Source organism: Acipenser ruthenus, chromosome 11 (genome assembly GCF_902713425.1).
Source record: "Acipenser ruthenus chromosome 11, fAciRut3.2 maternal haplotype, whole genome shotgun sequence".
In the NCBI taxonomy this organism is placed as follows: domain Eukaryota; kingdom Metazoa; phylum Chordata; class Actinopteri; order Acipenseriformes; family Acipenseridae; genus Acipenser; species Acipenser ruthenus.
In genome coordinates this window covers 37645750-37673464 of record NC_081199.1, presented here as the reverse complement: position 1 = coordinate 37673464, position 27715 = coordinate 37645750, and the positions used below count along the sequence as shown (strand labels likewise).

General features: G+C 35.4%; 1 protein-coding gene across 3 annotated transcripts; it reads right to left on the bottom strand.

The window, feature by feature from the left end:
- LOC117426479 (ly6/PLAUR domain-containing protein 6-like) lies at positions 1-27481 on the bottom strand. Of its 3 annotated transcripts, XM_034044072.3 has the most exons (6): positions 27257-27479; positions 19856-19968; positions 6174-6356; positions 3569-3667; positions 2578-2708; positions 5-1888 (listed from the first exon to the last, which is right to left on the bottom strand). In XM_034044072.3, the coding sequence occupies exons 3-6, from the start codon at positions 6289-6291 to the stop codon at positions 1721-1723; spliced, it is 516 nt and encodes a 171-aa protein (XP_033899963.3). In that variant the 5' UTR covers positions 6292-6356; positions 19856-19968; positions 27257-27479; the 3' UTR covers positions 5-1720. The 3 variants fall into 3 exon arrangements, with proteins under 3 accessions (XP_058889831.1, XP_033899964.3, XP_033899963.3); XM_059033848.1 differs by lacking the exons at positions 19856-19968; positions 27257-27479 and adding an exon at positions 5429-5651 and having other exon boundaries at positions 1-1888; positions 6174-6262; XM_034044073.3 differs by lacking the exon at positions 19856-19968 and having other exon boundaries at positions 4-1888; positions 27257-27481.
- Positions 27482-27715: the final 234 nt, after the last annotated feature.

Sequence of the window (27715 nt, the reverse complement as noted above, 5' to 3'; positions counted from 1 at the left end):
TTTTCCAAATACATATCCTCCTTTAACATGCTTCAGATATGGTAGAACTTCCCAGGTAGTTAAATGGATGGCATTACTTTACACTGCTTACAATGTATCACTTACTGCTTTTAAACCAAGACTTTGTTGCCCATATTTAACACTAGGGCTTTACATCAACTTTATTAAGAACTGTCATTCTCTAATACTCAGATTACTCTACATATATGAATAATATCCATTTGTGGGTTGGGCTGGTAAAAGTTACTGGTTCCTGTCTATTTAAAGCACTGTCATCAGCTGCAGCATTCAGACAAAGAACCGTATATGTGCAATCCAAGACCTGAATTTCTTTTCAGATTTTAAGTGAAACAATGCCCCTTGTTCAATTCATGATCATATTTACCCTTCTGTATGTGACGTAGTGGCAGATGGTGTATAGACAAAAATAAGCTCTATTAGAACTAGATTCACAGCTGAACATAACGTCTGCTGACATTGCACATGTACATGGTTCTTCTTTCCAACGATTCACTTACAACAGTTCACTGACAACTGTTATTCAACTAACACCTTTTTATTTCAAATAAAACCACAACTAGTGTATTTTTTTATATTATTTTAATGTTTGTAATGTGAGCACTGGCAACGTATCAATGTAAATTTACAATATCTACAATATTTACATTAACATTACATAAAAAAACAAATGAGTCTGTGCTTATTATTTACAATTTTACCAGTCCTAGACAGGTACTGTATATACTGTACAGCTTCACTGAATACAGGTACCAACACATTGATAAAGAGATCGGTACTGTGCTTATAGATTTGATTAGGGATCTTTAAGTAATGAATCCACTACTGTATGTGCCACAAACATCCCAATGCTGAGGTGTAGCATCTTGATAAATAGAGAATTTCACAGTAGCTTTTGGCAGATAACAAGCATAGCCTCTAAATCCAGTAACTATAATTTTTCATTATCCCTTCATCCCACAGCATGGGGAAAAAAGGAGCATTTTCATAAAAATGTGTTTGAAGCAAAGCTTAAAATGTTCTTCATATTGTTCATATCGCAAAAAGGGGAAGATGGAAGCATCACAGAAATAACGTTAGTTGGCATTCTTGTAAATATATTGCTAATAAATACAAAAGTGATTCCACATGTTAAAACATGTTTTTTTTTTTTTTTAATTAAGTTTTGGTGCCTAAAACACTTTTTTTCTAGTATATTTTATTTTCTAATATAAATGTATTATACAAAAATAAATACTATATAAACTGTACAGGAGAAATGGAAAGAAAATATACAAATCACTTAATTAAACAGTTGCATTACAAATAGTGATGCAACTGTGAAACAGGCATACCGGTATTTGTTTACATATAATTTAACTTGACCCATCACAAAGTGCCAATCCTGGACCACTGAGCATTGTGGGAAGGGGCAGGATGCGAATGTGACCAAAATTTGCCTTAAAATACAGGGTTCCAGTGACTGTTATAAGGTCCATTAAAGTGATTAACCCTTTAATGCACTACATATCAGGGTTTCACAGTAACTGACTTCTGTGGCTTGGTTTCTATTTTTATATCATCTAATAAATGTACTTTCCTGAGCTTTACATTTTCATCCTTGAAGGAAATACTGTAAACCATCACATGATCAGTAATAAGAAGTTACACTTTGAAATAATATGAAGGGTGTTTTACAGAGCCAGTTTCACTTTTGCATCAGCTACACAAGCATCAGGAGCATGATGCTGATACAGGTTAAAACTAATGAGCTACTGTGAAAATGCTGTGTAGTTTTGTTGAGTGGAGAAGTTGTTGCAAAAATTGCCTCTGTCTCATTTCTTGGCAATGGCAAGTTGCAGATATTTCCTTCACAACAAGAAGTGCAGACCTGTGTGAAAAAAAATTAAAAACGGCAGTTTGTCACAATCTGATATGAATGCAGAAGCCAAACTACCACGTTTCACCATCGACTAAACATAGCTGTGTTCCTGTGAAATGTCCATAAGATTAAGAAAGCTTAGGTTTCTTATTTTTCTGCCCTTCAAAATTAATATATTATTATTATTATTATTTATTTCTTAGCAGACGCCCTTATCCAGGGCGACTTACAATCGCAAGCAAATACAAATACATTCAATAACAGAGGTACAGCAAAAGCAATAGTTACTCAGAGACAATTCCCAATACATTTGCATAGACTGATGTATAGTATATGTATATATATATATATATATATATATATATATATATACATACATATACATACAATGTAACATGGAGGCCATATTTCTCACTTTCTCACATTTACATTAATGCTTGCCATAGTTCTGGAAAACAATTATTCATCCTTAGCCTTTCTCTTTGTTTTAAAAGCACCCCCCTTTTGCTTTTGGTCTATTTTTATTCAGGCTTTTGTCTTTTATTAAAACCCTGAAACGTGTGTCTGCTTTGTCTTGGTGTAATTTTGTGAATATATAGCCCAGCTTCTTTTTAATAATGTGTCAATTTAACGTTTCATATCAGACTGAAGAGGCTGCCTTACATTTCCGCTATCTGTCTTGCCCCTGTGTTCCTCACCTCATGTCCTTCATGATTAGGCTGAGTGCATCCCGTAGACAAACAATCCTCCAGGGCTACACAGCGCTTAGTGACTGATATACTCTCTCCACTGGAATCCATTTTGTGACGTGTAAAACAGTATCTTGTTGCTGGTTGGGGGCACAAGAAGATATTAGAAATTTAGAAACACGACTCCTCAGACATGTCACACAGTGTTCAAATAAACACGGTGAAACAACACAACCAATTATGATTTTAGAAAGTCGTACAAATGCTTATTATGTAAAAGTGAAAAAGACTTTAGACACTAGTGCCTTCAGAAGACATTTTTGAAGTAGAGGATGATTCATATAGATGCTTCCACGAGGCATATGCATAGCCTGATTAGCATGTTTAAACTGTTAAATATACTCAGATATTGCTTATATTCAATGGAAATTACTATACAACGGGTTTCCCTTTTGTCAGGATTGGGTGGAGATTTCTGTGTTTTACTGGGGGTGCTGTTTTTAATAGAAATTCTACTGTCAGGCATACACAGCAGAAACATCCAATAAAAACACAACACGGAGGTGGCAATTTCCTGTACTTAATGTAACCTCAAGTAAATAAAACCCTGGTATTTGAAGCAAATAAAAATCCTAGCGAGTATAACAAAAAATCCTAATGGCTCCATATGATAGTCATTTTCCAAATATGTCCGGGTTTGGTTTTATTTTCCATTAACTGGCATTCCGATCAGACCAAAAGACATCATATCAACAGATCTAAAGTATGTTCCGAGACGTTTCATTCCAACAACGCAAATAACAACCCTTTTGCGAAGAGATGGCCGTCATATGACCTCTCATATGAAATCTTGTTTATGGTTGTTTTCATAACTGTGCAAACAGTTTAAATTTTATGACTTTCATACCAAATATTCTTCGTGCTCTTCATGTATCATGGGAAGACAGACTCAGACCCTTCTCACTTTGCTTTATCCATATAGAGACACATATGTACTCACTTTGTGGGCAGTAAACATCTGGTGCCCATCGATTGCATTCATAGTTATCTGAAGCATTTTTACACGTGAAGCACTTGAACCCACCAGGGTATGGGGTGGCTATAACAAAATGGAAATGATACATTGTTAATCAGAGAATTCATGAAGTGCTCTAGAATTTTACAGTATGGGTTCATTTTCAAAAACTGTATAGGGCTCATAACATCCAAGCATTTATTTGAATTGGGACTTGCGCAGATTTCAAATGCAAATAGTTTAGTGCAACATACAGTACCTCATGTAATCAAAGTCAATCTTGATTGTGAATGTGTCCCACAGGTTATAAACCTGATGCTTTTGATGCAAGAAAAGACAACACTCCACCCGACACTCATTGAACAGTTTCAAAAGAACTGAAACTGTATGGATAAACCATCTGTTACGATCACACAGCGGGTCGTTATGCTCATTTACTACTATCAATGTACTAATCTGGTAAGACCTCCGTTTCCCTGTAGCTCTGACAGCTGTGAGTCTAAGGGTCATCCAAACTTCAGTCACTATACAAAGACCCACAGTAAGCAAGCTGACATTGCTGCCATGAAGCTATTTGTGCTGTTTTCTTTTATGAAAATCTTTAATAGCCGCATTTTAATCTGTAACATAAACCATGCCATTTCCAGTAGGGCTGTGGTATGGTGTGGTCCAAACTTCTCTTATATTAAAGAGAAAACTGTCTGCATACCAGTCAGGGAAAGGAATGTGAGTTGCCATAGCATGGCTGCAGTTGGCAAAATGTAGCTTCACATAGTCAAAACAGAAATACACAAGGTTACACTGGTCCTACTGAGCTGTGAAACTGATATGTGACCAGTTTACTTATTAGTGATTAGTGGATGAGAAACTCGCTTTGCAGATACATTTTCACAAAGAATAAGGGTTGTACGATCGAAAGCCTGACCTCTAATATACCGACTTCCCTCTTTTCTGAGACTTTAAATGGTACCCCTAATCTTTTGTTTACACATCCCTTACTCGCTCATCATTATAAATTAGATTATGGTAATCTATAGTTTAGTACAGTTTAAACCATAGAGATATTTTACACCTTTTCTCTTGTCACAGTGCCTTAACTACAGTAGCAAGATAAATACATGTTCATTTTGTTCAGCAAGTTATGTTATATATCTAACATAAAATATAGTTTAACTGCATATCGGACCCCAGAAAACACAGTAAATGGTTGATTGTCTTGGCAAACAAAATGAAAAAGCTTTGTTCCCATAATTCCGGCTCTCTCAATTAGTAGCTGGGATAGACTTGCTCGTAACATTATTAAACACAATGTAACATGCCTTTGTGTGTAAAATGCACAATAGCAGCTGACATATAAAAAAAAAACCTAGTCTGCTGTTCTGGCCACATTATCTAATTCATATTAGAAACAGCCCAGCCATGTCCTATTTGTGTGAGGCTGTACAGAACATCTTGCCCAAGCCAGTTAGACTTCAACTAAACTAGAGGGGAGCTGCCAATTAATTAACTATATTTGTATTTGCTACAATTTTATCATAGGCAACATACTTTCTTTATGGTCTGATAAGTCCCAGCATTAATTAAATCAACAGTGATATTAATTAAACTTGGAAATGGAGCCAAGTTACATGAATTAATAAGGACTGAAATGGGAAGAAGTGAAAACTGCCTTCACTGGCTACCCTATTCAATGACCCGTGGTCCATAGCAAATTACTGTCACAGGATGCCAGTCTCGGGAGCAGAGGAAATGGCCATTAGTTTTGAAGCATTTTGTTTATGTGATGGGGGGTAAATAAAGGGGCCTAGACACTGGAATGAAGCCTGCTATGTGCCACTCACTCACCCACAACTGACAAGGGGTAAGATGGGGAGAGATTGTGTGAAGGTTCCACAGAGATGTTTGAAATGTTGTTCTTCATCACTTCAAAGAATTGATTGGAGCACCGTTGAGCTGCACACAGTTGTTGACGCAGCTGTAGATAAATCTCATTTGGCTGCTGATCACAGAAGTTGGTAAGCCCTATAGTCTCTGCTTCAAGGCCTTGGCCCCAACAGTATGGGCAGTCCTTCAGAGAAACGATGAACTTCACAGATTCACAGTGGCCATTAACAGGCTGTAATAATATCCTTAGCTAATCACTGGTTTTAAAGGAGCCTTCTGGTCTGAGCATTCATGCCTGTGTGGCTTACAGGACTTCAACAATCAAATGGTGTTACACTGACAAGGTTTAAAATTACCAGCCAAGGCAAATGACTATAATCATTTTTCTGCCAACCCAGGAGTCTTTTCACAGTACTTTAGTAGGGTAACAAAACCAGTATGTCTAATGACTGCAAGAGCGTGATTTTCTGTAGCAGGTGTGCTATGACACAAATGGTTTGAACCAGCTGTATTGCTAAACTGACCTAACACAATAATATTTTAATTTATTAACTAATCTACAGTACATTGACATAATAAGTTAAATATCTATTTATCACTGTTACTAATTGTAGGCATGTTAAATCTGAAAGAAATGTGCTTTAAATGATAACACATTTAAAAAACAGTTGTAACAATGTTCAGAGAAGGTATGAGTGTCTCTTACTAGAAGGATGGAGGTAGATGATGTCTTGCACTGTAAACTCCCGTGAGTGGACTGCTTTCACCCAATCAGCAATCAGGCTTAGCAGCAGGACCCAGGCCACAGCAGGCCAGGGTTCCATTGCAGAGTGTGGCCTCACACATACAGCTACCCAAATCAGTCAACACCTTCTTCACTGCTGGATACCTGGGCACATAAACAGAGAAAGAGTTACCATATGATAAAGTGCACTGCAATGTATAATCTTAAAGCAAACAGCAAAAAAGGAAGGAAGGTTTATTAAGGTTAGTTGATTTACCTTATGAAGATGGTAAGCTCTTATGCTAACTTAAGAGTTCATTTTTGCAACATTTGAGTAAAAAAATAAATAAATTGTAATTCAGCACTGCACTGCTGAAATGGTCATTTACTATGGGTGTGTGCAGGAACTTGCCAAAAGAGAGCTTCCATCTGCTCTTTGTTCTGCTTTTCCCAGCAGACACCCCAAAAGACAAGCCGGGATGCAAGCAACACCTAGCAAAGGGTGATTATCACCCTGGAATAAAAGACCTTGAGAAATCTTGGAAATTGTCCAACGGTCCTTCAGAACAAGAGGAACAATCCAATCATACTTATTAAAATGACCTCTTGTCAGTAATCTGATTTAGTGCCCCTTAATTCATTAATAACATGCCACAGTCATTATTCATCACTGCTAACTAAAGCGGCTTGAATCTATCAAATAAAAAGGGCATTTTAAAGGAAACTTGTGTTTTGCTATGCTTTTTTGTTTTGTATTGTTCACATTAGCAGCAATGGGAGGGGAATTACAATCATACAGATATAACTGTGTACTTTGGCAAAGATGATACTTTTGTCTTGTGACACTTTCCATTTCAGAAGCATTATTTCAGGAAATAAGCAGCCCTGCACATGCCTTCACTTTCTGTCTAATGGGACTCTATGTGTTGAAAATAGATTATGAAACAAAACCGTTCTTTTAACTAATAATAAAAGGGCTATATGCTCAAAGCTATTACTCTAAATTGTCAATAGGACTATTTTTTCAGACAGTATAACTGCACCAAATAATTCACTTAACATTACGTTTTGTTGGCTTTAAAAGACGGCATATTTGTACCCACATTGTTTCTGGAACACAAGTAATGCTCTCACAGCAGCACATTTAAATACATGTTAAATCTCCAAGCTCATGCAGTGGTAATCTTTTTAAACAGTGAACTTAAGAGACAACTGCTACATGGCTGTCTTCGAGAGCAGAAGATTGCAGGTGTAAGAGACGAAAAGTGGTCTTAATCATAATCAGGGGATTAAGTAATACAGTGCTATCAGGAATTTGAAGTGTGCTGTATCGTATTACAGAAGTCATTAAAAAGTAATTTGTAATGATATTACAATGTGGAAAAGAATATTGCCTTTTTACATTAGGTACAGATAATCTGCTAAAAAAACTAAACCAACTAAAAGAGTGAAACAAAATGTTCTACAGCCCCAGTGATAACAATGGCATTTAAATACAAGTAGCCTATATATTTATACGGCAAGAAAAATGTCAGTTACTTAGTATTTATTACATTGTAGTGGTTATCAGGGTCTTGTCTTGAGGAAAGGGTGTTTGCCACTGATAGAGTGTACCCAGGAAGAATAAACACAGCAAGTCTCTTTCCCCTCGGGTTTCAGACTAAACAGTTCTCTTAGGTTTTCATCTGTTACAAAAATGAATGTTACAGAAGTAAAGGATACAGGATTACATTTATTTTTTATCAACAGGATTTTTTTTTGTGCAACCTAGAGTGAAACTCAAAGGTTATTTAACCTATAACATCAGGTTATAATCCCTATCCAAGACAATACAGCACCTCCAAAAAAAAAACATATTGAGCTTTAAATCAACATTATTCTCATATTCAGTCCGCTCCACTGACTGCTCTACCCAATTACCCAATTACTGAGTTTGCAGAACCTCGATTAGCAAGGGGACATGTTATCCCTGCCTTCACAAGACCAAAGCACAATAGCAGTCCTACTTCGTATGGGGAGCTGCAAATTCCAACATTCTTTACTTCCATGCCAGTGCCCACAGTAAAAGGGACTGATTCTCTCGGATTAGAATATGTTCTATGAGCAGAAAGCATAAGCTTAGCATTCGCCTTGCCTGTGACCCCTATCATTTATACTGTGCCTCTCCACTTTTGCAACAACAAAAAATGGACGGACAGACCATGAGGCCAGATTTCAAAATGCAAGCCAGGTTTATTGCAATCACCTTTGCTTACATCTAGTAAGAGATCTACTGATCTGAAAGGAGAAGATTCCACGTTAATCTCACAGAATGAGAACAAATTTGGAAGTGCGTAAGACACCGTGAATTATACAAATTAATTTTAGTGTTGTCAAATTAACGTGTTTTTTTTCCTTTAAAAAAAAAATCTAACACAAATATGCCACACAAAGATGTCTGGTGACCCTCGACGAACTGTGCACCATTTAAACTTTTAAAACTTTGGTGGCAAATGTCAAGCATTATGCGACAAAAAGATGATTAAGGTATTAAAGAGGTTGTTAAACAGTGTATGTTGTCTCTAAAACCAGTGAGCTACATAAAACAGCTAGTTTGTCTAATCAGTGACCTTCAGCTATGACTAGTAACAGTCTAACTTTAAACCACAGTGAGCAAGGAAATGTTTTATCCATTGTTAACTTCAATCATAACTATAAGAGACCTGCAGCAAAACACAAAGAAAAATATACAGTAAATCCTACCACATACTATCACCTCAGAAGTCTCATATCTTCCACAAAAAAAAGCACATATTATGATAAATGTATTTTTTAATGGTATTTTTTGGTTGCTGTTCATGAAGGACAATTGTCTGACCGCTGTTCTACATATTTTGGTCTTTCACGTCTACTTGTAATTTGCATTTCTGCCTTGTACTGCTTTAAACGGCGGCATCCTAAAACCGACATCCTATAAAAATTATATTTATCCAGCTCGGACTATTTATTATTTTATTACCACTCTTGTGAAGTAATTTATTTTCCATGAAGTGCTGTAATAATGAATAAAGATAAGAAAACCTATCTAGGTTCTGACATTTCATTTTTTCAAAGCAGGCGAACCTGTACAAAACATTTCAACACATGCAAGCTGCCAGCAATGGCACTGTGCCCACTTCTCTGAAAAAGAGAGTATTCCTTGATCAGTTGCCTTTAAGTGAGCCAGTAAGATAATGGTTCACTTGGGCATCAACAGAATTTACTATTTTATTAAACATGTCAGTGAGAATGCCAGGATGAGAACAAAAACATTATTAAACCATTGCTGTGACATGCCTATACTGTGTCTGTTCACTAAGTGGCTAACTATATCCTTAATAAAAAATACTTGAGTAAGAACAGTCTTGGACTTCTGCCTACTCTCATGAAATATCATTCTGCTACTGTAAGTTTTTATCTGGGTTATGGACTGTCCGAGCCTTTTTATCTGGGTTTTGGACTGTCGGAGACAATATTTTAATTCTGTCACCGAGCCAAAAACAGCACAGTATAAGAAACTTTTTAACTTTTAATTTTATTCACAAGTATTGGTTTCACTTGTCAGAAAAAAATATTGTTCTATAGTTCCTTACTATGTGCAAAACTATATCTTGCTATCAGTTGAAAGCTCTGAAATATTTAAAAAGGTTTCATTCACAGCCCACTCCGGGCCCACAGGGGTTCCTGAAACAGTAAGTTTGAGAAACCAGGTTGACTAAAACCATGGAAGAGTTTAATACTTCATACAAAATGCAATTATCTAAGCCATATTTTAGTTTATTTAAAAAAAATAAAAAAACACAGACGACTAGGTTATTTCAGATCAAAACCATATTCTTCCCTCACTTGTATGATCACTGTACAGTAGCCTAATCTTAAGACTAGTTCTTTGAACGCTGGGAAAGGTCACATAAATTCAGAGGTCCAACAGCTGCATGATCTTCCTTTCCATTCTCTCTTAGTATCAAGCAGGCATTGCTACAGGGTTCGTGATCACTCTACAATTAAGCCATGCTACTAATTGTCAAACATAATTAGTGTGCTGCACTGGTCCTGAATGGAGATTATCTAATATCCCTGGTATTGTTAATTGAACTTCCCTCCTAAAGTCTCTTGTGAGTGAGCTAATGGGGGGCAGATTGATTCTATTGGTTAGTGCCCAGAGCTAAGAGCTGAAAGAAAGCAGATTGAAAATCACAGACCTGCAGTAAACACAAAGTATACACAGGGACTTCCACTGCATTAGAGATATGTTTTTCATGGTTGGGATATTTTATATATATATATATATATATATATATATATATATATATATATATATACACAGATAGCTAGATAGATAGATTTATTAGTGATGGGAAAGCACAACGAAGTGCTAATTAATTTACAATTATTTTATAATAAGGATCTAGAGTAGCCATGTGACCCCTCCATCTACTGTACCATCAAAACTGATAGCTGCTGTGTCCTGGTATATTCCATCACTCTGTTTAGCGAAGACAATGCTATGTGAATTTATATCTACAAAGCAGTCTGTCAGTTTAGTGTTTACTGTTCTGTAAGGAGCCTAATAAAACTCTGTCAACCAATCCTGTTGACAGGTCAATAGTGCTACTATTTCCTGAGACACAGTATATTTCCTGATACAGATTTACAAGTATACACGTCATTAAACTCCAGCAATGTGCCTTTTGGCTGTGACCAGGAATTGTAAAAAGACCACCTTGGTTGTAATGTGTAACTATGAAACAAAGCTATGCTAAATAAACAAATAATAATAAACATTTTCCAAGAACTGCATTTTTTTCTCCTCATTTTTTGGGCAGTCAACTGAACAGCCTCAATTCTCCTAGACCCAACACAATATTTCTTGCCAGCATCCTGTTTTCATTATTGTTTTCTGATGTACAAAGTGGGTCACTGAAATCTCCTAAACGACCTGTTTAACAGTATGTTAGTTCACCCAAAACTGCTCCACTTCCTTAAAAAACTTTTCTAAATGCTTTAGCACACTCACATTGCTGAAAATCCAAAGTGCCTCCCAGAAAAATAAATAAATACATCTGAAGAGACAGTCCCAATGATGACAACAAATCTCTAGGCAAAACCCAATAATCCATACACATTAATACCATAATCTGTGTATTATTTGCGTATTTAATTAAATTCTTTTTTTTTTTTTTTTGTAGCTTGCATCCTCCACCAAATCAACTTTATTATAGTAAGGTCTTTTTAAATGAACAACAAAGTTCTGTAAACATCCCCCTATATCTGGGAATAGTTTTGACAAAAGGAATTAAGTAATGTACAGCCCTTGCAAGTTCAAGAAATAGCTAACATTAATCCACTGAATACATACAGCAGACTTTTCATTTCTAAAGACATCTTCAATTTGGCTCTGAAATGTGTGTCAGCAAATTGTTTAATGAAAGTGTTGCATCACCTAGAATTTTAGGATTGAGACATTAAAAAAAACCAACTATATGAACATAATTTAGATATTTTATATAACATCATGTAATCAAAGAAACTGCAAAATGATATTGCAAAAGTCTAGAGAAGCCATAATAGTAGTACAGTAATTCTTGTTAGATTTACACATTACACATTTTTTTTCAGTTTTTCATTAAGTATATGGAAAACTACAAAGCGGTATATAATTCAATATGTTAACGTAACATTATTCGGCATGTTTCATTCGACTTTATGAAATTTAATTAGTTAATTCTATAGGGTGATGCAAAACTTTTGGCCATAGCTTTATTACTGATATGTTGGAACTAAAAAAAGGCTTCCATTGAAGCTGGGATAAGGGTCTGATTTCACATTTGCAGGTAAAGCCTGGGGACCTCTGATTTGTATCGCTTTTTTCTCAGAGGTTCTATGTTTTTTCTTTTTAATGCTTTTGCTGCATGTCCTGGTGGAGTAGTTAAGGCTAACTCTATAACCTCTGGAACAGGTGTGACGGTTACTGAGAGCTAGTCAGTGAAACTTGAAAGAATAACTACCGGTCACTGGTAGCAAAAAGCACTTTAGCTACAAACTCTTAAGAGGGTAGAGTTACAGATTGAAATGTTGACTTAATTGTTTTTCCAACCAACCTATTGTTTTGTGTCTTGTTTTTTTTCTTCAAATTTCAGTAAGAAATCGTATTTATAAGGGTTCAAAACCAATGAAGCAGTAACTGAAAAACAAAGGTTTCAAATATTAAATAATCTTCATGTTTTCAAAAAATAAAAAATAGTGGTTTTGTACCATTTAAAATTCAACAGCTGGTGTTTCTGTTAAGATGCGGAGAGCTTTAAAGCTTGGATTGTGCAGAAAGAAGTACAAATTCAAAAGGGTCTGGTTTTCAGAGGAATATTATTTGCCTGGCAACAATTAGCAATCATATAAAACCTACAGTTAATTCTTAATTGAAGACATTTTTAAGATTTGGTAGGTAAGATTTAAAAGTTAAAATTATTTATAATTAATTCAGGTAATTATGGATATAATTATACTTTTTTTCTGGTATGATTTCCAAGATAAAGTTGAGTAACTTGTGCCAAGTTTATCCACTTTATTTACGGCTTAGAAGTTGCTACGTGTTTGTTTTTTTAAAGAAATTATGCAAAGCATGTAAATAGAATGTAGAACGGATTCATTTCCACAACAAAGAGAATAAAAGTCTTGATTCCTTGTCGATGTGAATGAAACATTGCAAACACTAGACAAGAACTGTAAGTGTTATGTTGTCATGCAATATCTTAACGACTAAATAACCATGTGCTGACACATTGCCAGCCTCATCATTAAAAAAAAGGATTAAGAAAAAATAAATATGTACAGATGAAACTGTGTGTAGGCATGGTGATCAGGAGATGAGATTTTGAAAGGTTACCTTCATAAGAACCAGAGCTCATCTATCTATAATCCCCAATTAAAACTATATTGTTCAGGAGGACTCCTACCCGTCTCATGAATCACAACATTTGATGAACATGAAAAGAGAAAGTTGGAACTGACGCACATACACAACTTGTTCATTTTTTTTGTTTTCCTGTGTAAGCTTTTGAGCTATTTAAAAGCTTTCCATGGCACAACTTGCATAGTGTTATAGCCTGTTCCAGCGAGTGTTTATGACTGCTGAGTACTGTATGGATGTCATCAAGGCTTCTTTCCTATTCCACCACTGCTGTGATTATCTCTGTGGGAAATGGAATTTATTCTGAGCTGCAAACTTCTTTATAGCAAGGGAAATACTATAAAAAAAATACCTAACCAGCATTCCTACTGTGACATCATTTGCTGCTGCTGAATGAAAGAATGATAAAGCTTCTGTTTTCACGTGTGTTTCACAGTGATACTGGATCAACCACCACACCTACCACATTTCTAGCTCTGCTGTACTCATGGGTCAGTACGCTGTTCTAAACATAGGGTGAAACATAACGATACCCAGTTCTCCACACTGTAACTATCCAGAGTTTTTCCAATAGAAATAATAGAACTCTGACCCTGTGGCAGGACAGAGGAAAAGCCCTGCACATAATTAGAGAGGCCAGTGCAAAGCCCTGCTTGTAAATATATGTTTGTTTATTAAGCACGGGTGAATGTATTGTTATGATTTGAAATGTATTGGTGTATTATTCTTTAAAAGAAAGAATTGTAAATACTGTAGTGTTTTATGTTTAAGAAAACAATGTGTTATGATTTAAAAAGGAAATGTATTTTGTGTTTAGTTAAAAACACACTGTTTTATTGTTTTGTTTAAAGGTGGTCTGGCATAGGCGGTGTTAGCAGCTCGTCCTCTGCCAGACAGCTCGTGTGAATGCATGGTCGGCAGTCAGTGATTATTGAATGTTGGCCATGCAAACAAAAACCCAGTGCAGAAGGTGACCATCTCCAGATTAATTAATGGATTAATGTATTGCTAGTCTGGAGATGGTCACCGGTATAAAAGCCTGCAGCTTTTGTTGTTCAGGGGGGGTGTTCAGAGGAGAGAACGAGAGCGTGCAGAGAAAATCATAATCAAAAAACGAAAGAAAGCAAGCAATTGCTACTCGTGCTGGGCAGACTAGCACAGTATTTGTTTGGATTTTGTGTTTGTGATTTGTTTTAAAAACGGCGCAAGAGTGCGCTTTTCACCCGAGTCCCTGCCTGTGTTGTCTCTGTCAGCTGTCTGGTCTGGGGACGTCATCACTCTGTGACCCTGTCACATTATGTAATGGTTTATTACAAAATAGCTCCCTTCATTTTGTAAAGTATAAAATGGAATGCAGTGTGAATGATACTGAATTTTCTCATAACACTCATTCTTGTCATAGCCATGGCCTATTCTGTTTTGAAGACCTCTACTGAAAAAAAGTTAAACATTTTGGGAGGCACAGCTAAAGCCACATACAACCACTTGTCTGCTTTTGCTTAGTCCAGACCTGTAATATGATAGTCTAAAAATCCTTAACATATATCAGTATATTTACATTTTTTAGTGCTGGGACAAATATCCAAATATTCGAACGAGTATTTTTTGACATGTATTTGGATACAAAAATCAGATGTTCGTATTCGCTATAAATGACAAAAATACCTTGCACATATTTACCACCTCACCAGAAGTTGCGCTACAGTTCAAAAAATGGCAATTGAAAAGGAGCTCTGTGTGATATGTGAGATTAATAAATAAAATAAAAAAACACAGGATAAAAACAGGATTTCTATTATGTGGAATGTAATAAACGAGAACCAAAACTGTGAATTTTTCCCCCCCTTTCATTTTACAACGCCATTTCCACTTTTGCTTTATCTGAAGTGTTCAAAAGTTAACTTTCAGTTTTCGTTTGCTTGTTCAGCCACAAAAAGGCACACGTACACCTCATGTTATTATTTTATTAAAGCGTGTCGATGGCCACGGTTTACTGCGAAGAAACACCAATGGCAAGGAATGAAAAAAAGTAAGAAATAAATAAAATGTGGTGTCAATTGTATGTACTATTTATTTTGGTAATAAACAAAACAACATTTAACTTGAACTACTATTTGGAATCCTTGTGTAGCCTGTGCTGCATGCTGTCTCTGCCTGCATTCTGAGCAATATCATGGTTTTTATTACTTTTTGACAAATGAACGAATACCCAAACGAATATTTAAATTATGAGCGAATATCCGAACATGAAAATCCCATGTTCGTCCCAGCACTAACATTTTTAAACAGATTACATTTCAACCAACAGTTTAACTGCCATTATCTAAACAGAATCATGTTGTTGAGTCACTAGTTACAACTGACAGATGTCTACAACATTCATTGTTGAATGTTTAAGAATGTAAACCAGCCTTCACACAGTTAACTTGATGAAAGATTAACTGATTAAATAAGTCAATACAACTCAGATTATCTTTACTCAACAACTGATGTATAATCAATTACGAGTAGATAGGGGTATTCTAAGATTACTATTAACTTTAGTTGTAGTGTTCCTATTAAGTTACAAATGTAGATATTAACTTTTTACCTTTCCTAAATTACATTTCATAAACTTCACATAGATTTGCAGGGTGGCATGTGTCTAAAAACACCTTCAATTCTGCTTTTAATACACATTCTCACAATTAGACTGGGAAATGGTACTTTCCTGCTAAAGCCCCTTTTACTGGGACAGTGCGTACTTTGCAGGTTTTATGAACTAATGGTGTAAATTGGGTTTTTAATGGAGCTGCTGTTTAAACAGAATACTTATCCTAATTGGTTTAGGCCAAAGTGGATGCAAGATTTAAAACAGGTATTTTATTATAATGCTTCCTTTAAAAGGTGCTTGGATAGTAACTGTTGGTTCTTTTCTACATTCTTGAAAATGTAATAGGACTGTTGCCACTAATAATAGCATACAGAGGTGGATTGTTTTCTGACAGGTTTAACTATCCATGCAGATCTACATTATGCCAATACATTGAAAAACAAAAAAGGGCAACAAAAAGCACTTAAACATCAATAACCAGTTTGTAAGCTGCCCGTATGACAAGTCAAAAGAGCATGACGCAAGGGTAGGAAATTGAAAACAGTTCCCTACATTTTACTAATGTGCTCCGGGCAAGAGTAAACAGCCATAGGTATTTATTAAGATGAAAACGAACTGGGTTTGGAGTTCTGCCTAGAAAAAAAATGAATACTGCATTCACTTGCAAATTATGCTACTTTATCAAAAGGGTACAATTAAGATTATGTTAAAAATAATCTCGTTAAAAACCAAACCCAGAACTTAATAAAAAATATATATAAAAAAACTGTTAGCAAGTTGTCGAACAAGGGTCTTAAAAATGGCCAAGGCTACACAATCAAAACTATTTAAACCTCCTGTGTTATACAGACAAGTGAGCCACTGATTACACAATTCAGCAATTAACAGACTTTCATTTTTTTATTTGTAAATGTAATGCTAATGAAAGGTAAGGGGACTGGTCAAGGTTTTGCTGAGATTTGTTTTCCAACAAACACCAGTGTTCAGCGCTGGATGCATCTGTGCTGAGGTGATTCTTTCACAATGACCCTTTATGAAACAGGTTTGCTCAGCCTTGTATTCAAACGAGGCCAAGTCCCCGATACAACATGATGCTGGCAGAGGATATGACACCACCATTCAGCTCTGCAAAAGCCCTGAGGCTAAAAAGCATTATGTAAAAAAACAAAAATGTAAATCTACAGTAAGTTCTGCAACACAACCACAAGCAATACAACACCCAGATCTTCAAACACCAGGGTCAAATGAGCACTAACATCCCCACTCACACTGTTAGACCCTAAACACAACATAAAACTGCTGCATCCAGATTAGTTCTAGTATTGATCTAAATCAGTTCAGGGAGTCAAATTACTTTACCTGCAGCTACCTGAGTCCCACCCAGCTGTAAAACTAGATTCTGTACAAGCAGAATGACTGGGAAGGAGAAACCTCTCAGCCGGTATGTACATGTACAAGTGTGATATGATATGAAGATTATTGAATTAAATGAATAACATTTGTACATACAGTCTGAGATTGCATAAAGTCTGGCACTTTTGTTTATATATATATATATATATTATATATATATATATATATATATATATATATATATATATATATATATATATATATATATATATATATATATATATATATATATATACACATATATACACACACACACACACACACACACACACACATTTTTTTTTTTTTTAAAGAATCCTACTGGAAATTAAAACAGTTTTGTTTTTGTTAATTTGCAAAACGGTCACAAATAGAAACAAAATAACCTAATTTTACTACATAGGATACAAAATTTCACTGCTAGAAATTACTATTGTTTACGGCCAATTTACCCAAAAGCTCTCAACTTCCTTATGGCAATTAATGATGCTGAACCTCATGAAAAGGAAAGTCCACTTCAGTTCCAATCATTGTGGACCAGATTGAAATTCTGCTTGTGCACTAAGCATATTCCAGGATCCTTCTTTGATGTACTTTAAGTCAAGTGTATAATTTTATAATCCCCTTGTGGCTGCATACGAAGATTAGAAGGATTAACTGTGTAACTCTTAATCACACAGGGGACAGGTTTTTTTTATTTTTTTTAGGAATTATTATTTTGTTTTTGGGAGAGGTATTAAAAACGGGCAAGATACTTCATGCTACGATTACTAACTTTGTTAACCAACAAAGTCTATTGTATTTATTAAAATATAAATACAGCTAATAAAGTTTTATATTTCTAGAAATAAATAACCTGGTTTGATGCCCTAAAAAAAGAAAAGAAAAGCAGCAGCAGATACCTACGTTTCAATTAGATATATTTTGTTCAGAATTTCCTATCACTTGGGTAACCCAGAGTTTACTTTTGTTTCTTGCAGATTCATTACCATGAAATTAGGTACCTTTTTTCAAACTGACAGTTTGAAACTATTTAAATAATGTATTACTCTATCTTAAAGATAACAATTAAAATGACATGGAACAGATTAACTGTTTTATTTCACATTGCTGATTGTGTTTGTTTTATGAGTTTATGAGTCAGCACTTGACTGTACAATGACGATGTAGTGCTGTATTGGAAAAACAAGTATTTAGTCCCGCTGAAGGAAATAAACAAAATAAAAGAATAAAATCAATACTTGTGGGTTATTTGTTTTTCTATTTTGTTCTTTCACCCTTTTTTTGTTAATGCATCACATATTGTGGTTGTTTATTGCCTGTTTGTTGTTGTTTATTTGTTTATGAATATATATATATATATATATATATATATATATATATATATATATATATATATATATATATATATATATATATATATATATATACACATACACACACACACACACACACACACACACACAGATAATAAAATAAGAAAAATATATATATATTTTTTTTAAGTAAAAACTGCTCCTGGATTAAAATAAGGAAAATGTGTTTTGCGGATATCAAGTAGCTTTACATAATTTTGATAAATATCTTTCTCACTTCAGCAGTGTTAAATAATAATAATAATAATAATAATAATAATAATAATAATAATAATAATAATAATAATAAACCATGAGGGAAATGGTTCTAAAAGGTTTTAAGAAAAAAAAAAAAAAGTTTATCTGAGACTCGTGGAAGGAATAATTAATCCTCACAGCCTCCCTACATACAGAAATAAACCTCTGTGTCTCAGCAAAAGTCATTCAGATGTATTGGCACAGATTAGCAGCAGGTATGTGCACATGATATCTGTTACATGGCCCGGATCAAATCAAAATTTTGACAACCCGCTTCTAGCACTTAACAAAACTGTATTTAATTTCTATGTTTTCTTTTTTTTGTAAGTATCTTATTTCTTCTACTCATAAAAAGAAAATGCTATTAAATACAGTTTTGTTAAGTGCGATTAGCGGGTTATCAAAGTTTTGATTTGGTCTGGGCCTATGTTATTTTTTACCTTTAAATCATAAATGAAATTGATTGCAATGTTTTTAAGTCCATTCGAATTTTGTACTATTATGTTTTCTCACTGTTGGCAGCCAAATCTTTATTTAATTGAGGAAGTGCCCCATATCCACATGCATGGTAAAGCATTGTAAAATCCATAGATAATCATAGTAAATATGGGGTATAAGCATAGTAAACTGCAAAACTACTATGCAAACCTTTAAGAGGAGATATCATGACAATTAAAAAAAACAAACAAAAAATCAAAAACACATGCCTTTTATAATGGCATGAGAAATAATGAAAAATTCCTACTAACTGCTGTTTTTATAAACAGTGGTACTGTACAGTACATGTATTTTTTCTAATTACTATTGCTTCCTTATTCACCTTTATCTTGCAAGATCCTCAATGCACAAACTGTCGAACCAACCTTTACTTTTCATCGGTTTATAGACTAACTGTGTTGGAGTAACCGTTGTGACACAGTTAGATGTGTTAGTGTCAGATCCTGACCTGTGGCATTCCGCTTTAGCGAAGCCCTTGCTTTCTATAAGGAATCACATGGTGGTCTCATAGCTAGACACAACTGAAAGTTCCAGGGTTAGGATTGAGATATCAACAGGATGTTCTGTCTACAACTTCCAACTAGCTCAAGAGGACCATGTTTTAAATTTAGTGTCCGGGCAACAAGAATTCATTATCACTGACCTCTTTGCAGCCTTTACAGTCACTTTTTTGTAGCCAGCTGTTGAGGGTCGAATCCTTTCTTAAAAGACGGGAGGCTTAATCCTTCTGAAGGGTTCATAAGGCATCTGAATTCCCTGCAGATATGAAAAGAAGAATGATGGTCAGGCTCAAAGTAGTGCTATACTGTTACAGCCCCAGAGAGTGCCAGGGGAATTGTACCCTCGTGAGAGCCATGGACGTGTTAGAAATCAAAAGAGCTAATTAGGCTTTTCCTGCAGCTTGGAACCTGACTGGACACAATGTGCTACTAAAGGGAAACCCTTTTCACATCTTTCCTGTTGGGACCTGTGCATTTTCCACTATGGACAGCTTATATTTATGTTCTTTGCTTTAGAGCAAACGACAAACAGATCCAAGAACGGGTCATTTGGGTTCATACTGTTAGCAAGCTAAATTTCTGTCACTTATGGTTGATGTCATAACCCTTGATTAGCATTAATCTTGGACTACTATACTTAATCTGAAGTAAGGAAGTCCAAGATTAGAGCTAATCAGGGTCTGCGAAACCAGCCAATATTCTTCTTTTGTGCTTTCACAACAGTCTAATAGCAGGCAGAGTTACAATGTAAGAACACCCTCTTTATAAGTTTGGCTGACAATTACATATCTAAAAAGTCTTTCTCCCCAAAATTAAAACGAGAAAGCTCAACACACTAATTCCTCTAAAATCTTAACCTTATTCTAACCCTACAGTAATTAATCATAGGGAGACGGTTATTTTAAGTGTCATCCACTTATGTTAACTATGTAGATATCAGCTAAAAGTGTCCTGCAGTTAATCAAGATCTCCTTGCTATGACCTCCCCAGAATACAAATCCACTGCACAGCCAATGCATCTTAAAGTAGTTGTCAGTTGCTCTGAGAACTCTTGATCAATGTGCATCCTTTCTCATGACATAATGATGTAGAATAACACATGGTGGTCTTGAGGAAATGAAATAACAATTTCAATTGTTCAGGGAAGGTTTTGTTCATTGAAAAGGAAATTAGAAAAAAATAACAGTACACATATGTAATTATTTTATAACTTAAATTTAAAGGGAAAAGGAAAAAAATATTTTTAAAATAGGGGACAAAATCACACAAAAGGACCATGACGAAGCAGAATACAGGGAGTTTGAAAAAGAGAAAACATACAATCTAAAGAAAGTGTTCACTGGGAAGTTCAGTGATTTCAATGAGATAATAAAACCAGTTACAGGTTAGTAGTGCGGTCGGTTACTTCTATACTGTTACATATGAAGATAATGCTCTTTGTGGATAACTACAGTTAAAGCAAGCCTTCCATCTGAACATCATTGGTATTCAGACTTGAAAAAGGAAAGTCTGTTTGGAGATAAATGCAGGAGAGCTGAAATGTTAGTAAATATGTCTGTTTTAAACAGAAGAGGAGAAATCTTCACTATCAGGGTGCTTGTGCTTGAGGTTTCAGGTTAAACATTTCACCAAACAGCCCAGGTATTAACTCCTGGGAGTTCTTCCATGTGCTTAAAAGTATTATTGTATGCATCCAGCTTTCTGCCCAGACTTGTACTGAGAATCATCACCTTTTAGTGTTTTAGTTACAAAGACCGCCACTAGACAGAATGTATAAATAATTTAAACAATATATATTCAGTTCAGTTGCATGAACCCAAGTGATTGTCTACCCAAGTGGTTGCTCACAGAAAACCCTTTAATGTCTGAATTTAAAGGCAGTCTTCGGCTTAATTACAGAAGTACCAAGCCTGGAAGCTGATATGTTCTACTCTGCATCAATTCCCCAGTTTCATTTGGAAATGCAGGAGTACAAAGCAGTTCCTCAATTAACTGTGCATCTTACGCTTTGATCTAAATATTTTTTTAAAAGCATCAAGATGGTCAGAATTACCAGTACATTCAGACAAGCACAAATACAAACAAAAATTGAATTAATATATATTTTTATTTTACTATTCATACGTGCTTGATTTGTATATTTACAAGTGTTGAAATAAAACAACAGCAGGTGCACACCAGGGTGCAAAGGACCTTTAACCTTGCGTGTGGTTGCTTACAAATTAAATCCATCTGCTCTATAAATCTGTAAAAAAAAAAATTAAAAAAAACTGCACGCAAAATAAAGCTAATTAGCACCAGAATTAGAAACGCCACAAGGCGTCTGAATGTTCCCCCCTTATGAAATGGGTATAAAACCACTTGGACAAGTAAATCAAGACACAATTTTATTAACTTAAACTAAACACAAACCCTATGGCTGTAAACTGGGGATTTTGGTTTGGGTTAGTAGTCTGACTCACTGCCAGATGACTTGTTTAACCCTAAATCTAATCATCAGTTTCATGTCAGACTGGCTGCTTTTACTAAGTGGAAGTAGACAAATTCTTACTGGGTATTAAAAAAAAAAAAATACCAGGTCAGCCAAAATAGATGTTCATCCTCGGGATAATACTGGTAAGGCACACTGTTCACACAGAGATTTTTAGAATGACTACAGTAGTCACTGAATTACTGTCACTGCTTTGAGCCCCACACTACAGGAACCAGAACTGTAAAAGCAAGCCTCTTCCTGCAATGCACAGCTGAACTCTGGAAGCTTGATTTATCACTTGGAATTGTGCAGATCTCAAACTGATTGGAGCTACAGGAATTCACCCTGAAGACCAGCTAAAGCACAGGGTCAGAGCTTTTTCTTACTCAAGGTCATGCTTTGTTGTAATTGATAACCAGCAGTCCTTTTACATGTTGCTCATAATGATACATTGGGGGTAACCTCCAGTGACAGACATATTTTTTTCCAGTATTTAAATCCCCTACAGTTATGTCATGTTCATGCACTAATACATAAAGAGACCTTTTTTCAGCCTACAGCAGCAATCAAAATAAAAAAAATGAACACAATCACTTTAAAAGTACAAGACACCAAAAATCCTTGGCAATAAAAAGGAATATCAATAGCTTATCAAGATTTTTTTTTTAATTAACTCAGTAGCAGTATGCTTCTAAAATCTTTGACTTATGGAAACAAAACCACTTGGAAGAAGTTCCACTAATTTCTGTAAGGATGGTCTGGAATTCTATTCATTAAAAAGAGTTGTTGAGAAAAACACTGTTGTCGATCCTTGTACTTCGCACACTGTGTTAATGAGTGGGTTACAAGGTCACATAGCCCAGACCAAGGTATGATAACCACTCTGCCTTTATCAGTGTATCTGCTGGTAGAGTATTGTGTGGGTGTTTTTTCTTTTTTTACCTCTGTTTTGCAGTGCACTTATGCCTTGTGATGTACCAACGCCCACATCTAAAGAAAAATATTTTCATGATTCTGTTTTGCAGTGGTGTTGCACACTGCACTGAAAGAAGTGCTGTCACTTTGCTGAGGCTTCCAATGTAATGCATTGTTCACCAACATGGATGCAGTGTCATTGAACTCTTTGAGCTGACCCTGTTTTAGAGTCTCCTGAGCTCTAGCAATGAATGGGATTAAAAGGCAACAGACCACCCCATAACTGTCCTATCAGTTATCAAAACAGAGCAGCGTAAGCAGGCGATACATGTATCTGGAAATTTAATTGACCTAAATATACCTTCCATACACCTTAGGGTCTTATGCCATGCATTTTGTGTTGCACAGTAGTGCACAGAGTATCTGAAAAAATTCTAACCGTCATTTAAGGAATTATCATCTCATTAGTTGGGTATTTCTATTATAAATTCAAAGAATGTTCTTGTTAAGTGCTTGAGCTGTCAAGTAAAAACGTTTAGCCACATTTAGTGGTTTGCCTTTTAAAACATCAAAAACTACCAATGGCATGGAATGAGGGTATACTGTAAGTGGGTGTTTACTGTATATCGCTCTGTCCATCTCTGCTTTGAAGTACATATAAAAGCCTGCCTCCCTCACAAGGCAACCATCCACATGAGGGTATCATCACACATAAAGAAACAGAAAATATAAAAGGTGTGCTTAGATTAAAACCTGAGCTTACAAGCTGCAATCTATTCACCTTGTATACAGCACTTGAGGCTAAACTGGACCCTGATCCAAATGCCATGCTGTTATAAACATCCTCAATACACATCTATGTATTATTACTTTCATAATGACTGAAAATCCATGTACAATTGGGGTCAAACCCCTTGAAAGTAATGTACTGTACTTCAGACTGGCTGATCCCATGTAAAGGTATAGCATATTGTGATAAGTAAAAGCTAAATAGGTCTGGAATGCCCCCTCAGGGACTCCAACATCTGCTTAAAGGTTAGCGCTCTGCTGCCTGTGCACTGTTCTCATTTATCAACACAGCTCTACAAAAATCCTGCCGTATAAGCTGTTCTTTACAGCAGTCCAGAATCAATATACAACCGGCATGCTACACACTTCTCACTTATCAGCTGCTCCACATTATTCCTCTGTAGGTGCTATGCATCAAACCGCTGTCTGTTTGTGTAGCTCCCACGCTTCCTACTAGGATGTATTTCAAGACATGAATGAGTTATATGTGTGACCACTGCTTTTAAACACTTTCATAAATCTGTCATCTCCTGACATGCATCCTCTCACTAGACACACAGTATTCTGGCTTGGTGCATGAAACCTAAATGATGTCCATTCACCTTTTTATCAATGAGCAAAACAAGTCACATGCGTACATAAATTGACCTTATGAGTTGTCTCATTTTGTAAAAACAAAAGATGTTTTTGCTTTGAAAGTAATGTACTAATTGTGTTAATAGCAAAAATATATTATATTTAAAAAAGCTTCTCTTGGAATATTAAAAGAATCATTTTCAAAAATGTGGAGAGCCTAAATATCAACATGAAAAGTTACTATTTTAATTAAAATCATGAAGAACAAGAACCATTACCACTTCACATGGAAGACGTCCTGGTTCTTCTCATTATCGCTGTCAGTTCAGACAAGATTTAAAGTACAATAAAAAAAAGTCTCATTTTCACATAAAATGTATTATGCATTGTTCCTCACTATCTTGGAAAGCGCTTTGTGGTGGTGGTCCACTATGAAAGGCGCTATATAAAATAAATATTGATTGCTTGATTGATTGATTGATAAATGCCAGATAAATGATGTTATGGTTAGGGTTCATGTTAACCCATTAAGTACCAAATACATTTTTCTTTGAACACGGGATGCATTTGTGTAATTTAATACATTCTAAATGAATATGCTGCCATTCTATACATTTCCAATTTGTTAGACATGTATAATGACAGGCATATGTACAACATAGATTCCCAGCGTCCAGTCAAGTTAGATGCGTTTGTAATCAGACCAGTGAAATTTCACGCCGGCTATGAAGTTCAAAACATAGAAAATTGAGCTTTACCATCATTGTGGGTAGGAAAACACCAAGAAATGTATAATTTTCAGGCTTCAGCTTCAGACAGAGTGTATTGTGATTTGATGTTCCATCACAGAAATGTAAATATCAGTTTTATACGTGCAAATTTGCTTGTTCAGAGATATATTTACATTAAAATTCCTGCCACCGTGTCTCGTATACGAAGCTGACCCTCATTGTCTGGTACAGTAACATGCTGAGACCACTTCCATCTGCTCTGTTTATCAAATAAGGTTATAGATTAGAATACTTGGCATATAAGAAACTTAAAACTTATGCCAGTTTTTTATGTGATATTGTGCAGGCTATATGAATCAGAAATTCGCCAATTATGTATATTAGGGGCAGTAAAGTATGCTGTGTTCCCTGTTCAATGAGGTACAGATGAGCTATTGATATAAACTGTGCGGACATGGTTTAAATCACTCACTGTATATGTAACAGCTTCAGACACCACACATTTCTCTGTAGTCCCACTTTACCATTCAAAATCACATTTAATTACAGTACAGTGAATATTGCGATCCAGCACATTTTATGATGTGCAGCACTTTCCAAAATTAAGCTGTTCAAATGACTAATTCCTTACCCAAATCAGCTTATTAAAAAATTACAACAGACCCTGAACACTAGGTTCAATGAAGCTCTGGTAAGCATATGGTGTTCATATGAAGCGTTCTATACCCTGAACAACCCAATTACTGATGATGAAAGACATAGATCAACTATTTGCATTTCTCGCAAATACTACATAGTTTTATTAAGAACATAGCATAGATGGTCTATTTGGTTTTAAATCTAATAATTCCTGTAGAGTAGACACAAAAAAGGTAGTACAGTATAGCCAATCCTGCTTATAATGAGGACCGATGGTACTGTGTAAAAGTGGTCTTCATTAACATATCTATATGTCCCGGTGATTTCAATACTGGTGGTACTTAATACTAGTTTGACTGTGTTGAGATATCAGTGCTGTGGCATATTTTACAGATTATCCCATGTTGACTGTTTTTTTGTAAATTCCAGTAAGGAGCCAGATAATCTTGCAAGAACACTCTCAACCCCGTCATCGCACAAACATAAAATGGGGATATGATTTGTTAATATGGCCCTTTTAGTCAGAACAAAGATGAAGGGCAACATATGTAGTTATTTAGCAGTAATAATTCACCTACATACATTATATAGGAAACTCGTTGTTTTCTCATTAGAATATTTACTTTCATACAAAGACATAACAGTGAATACATTCTGTACTATACACATTAAAAAATGTACCGTTACAAATGTAATAATACAGTACTTAATTAGTTGTGTTAAACTGTTTTAATATGATTTGTATTTGCATGCGACCTGTTATGATGTCAATGCCCATCGTACACTTCAGGCTTATTTTTTCACTTTTGTTAACTGTCACAATAACCTGTGCATGCTTATTGGTCACACAAGTACACACAGTTACAATTTTAGAAGGAATATATGAATTCCAAAACATAGCCTATACAAAACCACACATCTGTTCCACATGCATATTGAGAGAATATTGTATCCCTTCCCGTTACTGCACATCCCATCTTTCAACAAATTCACTTACAAATCTTAGTTTTTATTCATCAAACGTAAAGACGCACAAAAAAAAGTGTATTGTAACCTTCGTCTCTTTATCAAAAAGTAAACGTCTACACAATGTAGTATGGGTATCGATCGCAACAAAATATTGCGTAAAATAAATAAATAAATAAAATCTATTGATCAATTATTAATTAATATAGTTAATCTGAGGTTGCCAAGAAAAACACAATAACAAGTTTATTGTTGTATTTTGTATCTCCATGCCGCCTAACTTGAATTATCAAAGAAAGGTGTTTACTCAATATAAATAAACTGAGTAATATGAGTCCATTGTTCTTTAGATGCATTATAGCCTACACAGACAATGCAAACAATAAGTAACATCGCGGGCGTTTACTCGATCCTGCCACACATAAAACTATTTGAGATGCATTACGATGACTTACCTACAAATGCCCCTGATTTTCAACTTTATTTATACTACTTCTAGTATTCCACGGGTCAAAACAAACATCCACTTCTGCGTGCGTTGGTTTTGTTATGGGTTATTATTTGAGGTGTCTCTGCTTTTTACTTTCAGAGTCTGTCATTCAAGTGGGGCACGCAATCATCAATCGCTCTCTGGCTGCTTTCAAGGTTAACCAATGAGGATCCTGACAAGGCGTGACCATCGCTGGAGGAGAGCGTCCGTATTGGTGGATAACTGATGCCTTTGGCACAATCTGCTATGAAATCCAGGATCTTGCGACACACCCACGAACCTGCAGCCCATCACACTCCCTGCAAAGAGAAGAGAGTTGGGTTAAGAATGTGTCTTGATTAGATCTTTTTTAAGAGACAAATGAGTCATTGCAGTCTTGGAATTATTTTGGGCACCCCTATGTATTCATGTTTTATTGTACTAA

Coding starts and splice junctions, on each gene's coding strand:
- LOC117426479 (XM_034044073.3), bottom strand. CDS start 6,291: ATGGAACCCTGGCCTGCTGTGGCCTGGGTCCTGCTGCTAAGCCTGATT. Junction 2,709..3,568: donor AGATGTTTACTGCCCACAAA/GTGAGTACATAT, acceptor GCCCCCAACCAG/CAACAAGATACTGTTTTACA. Junction 1,889..2,577: donor CTAATCATGAAGGACATGAG/GTGAGGAACACA, acceptor TTTTTCACACAG/GTCTGCACTTCTTGTTGTGA.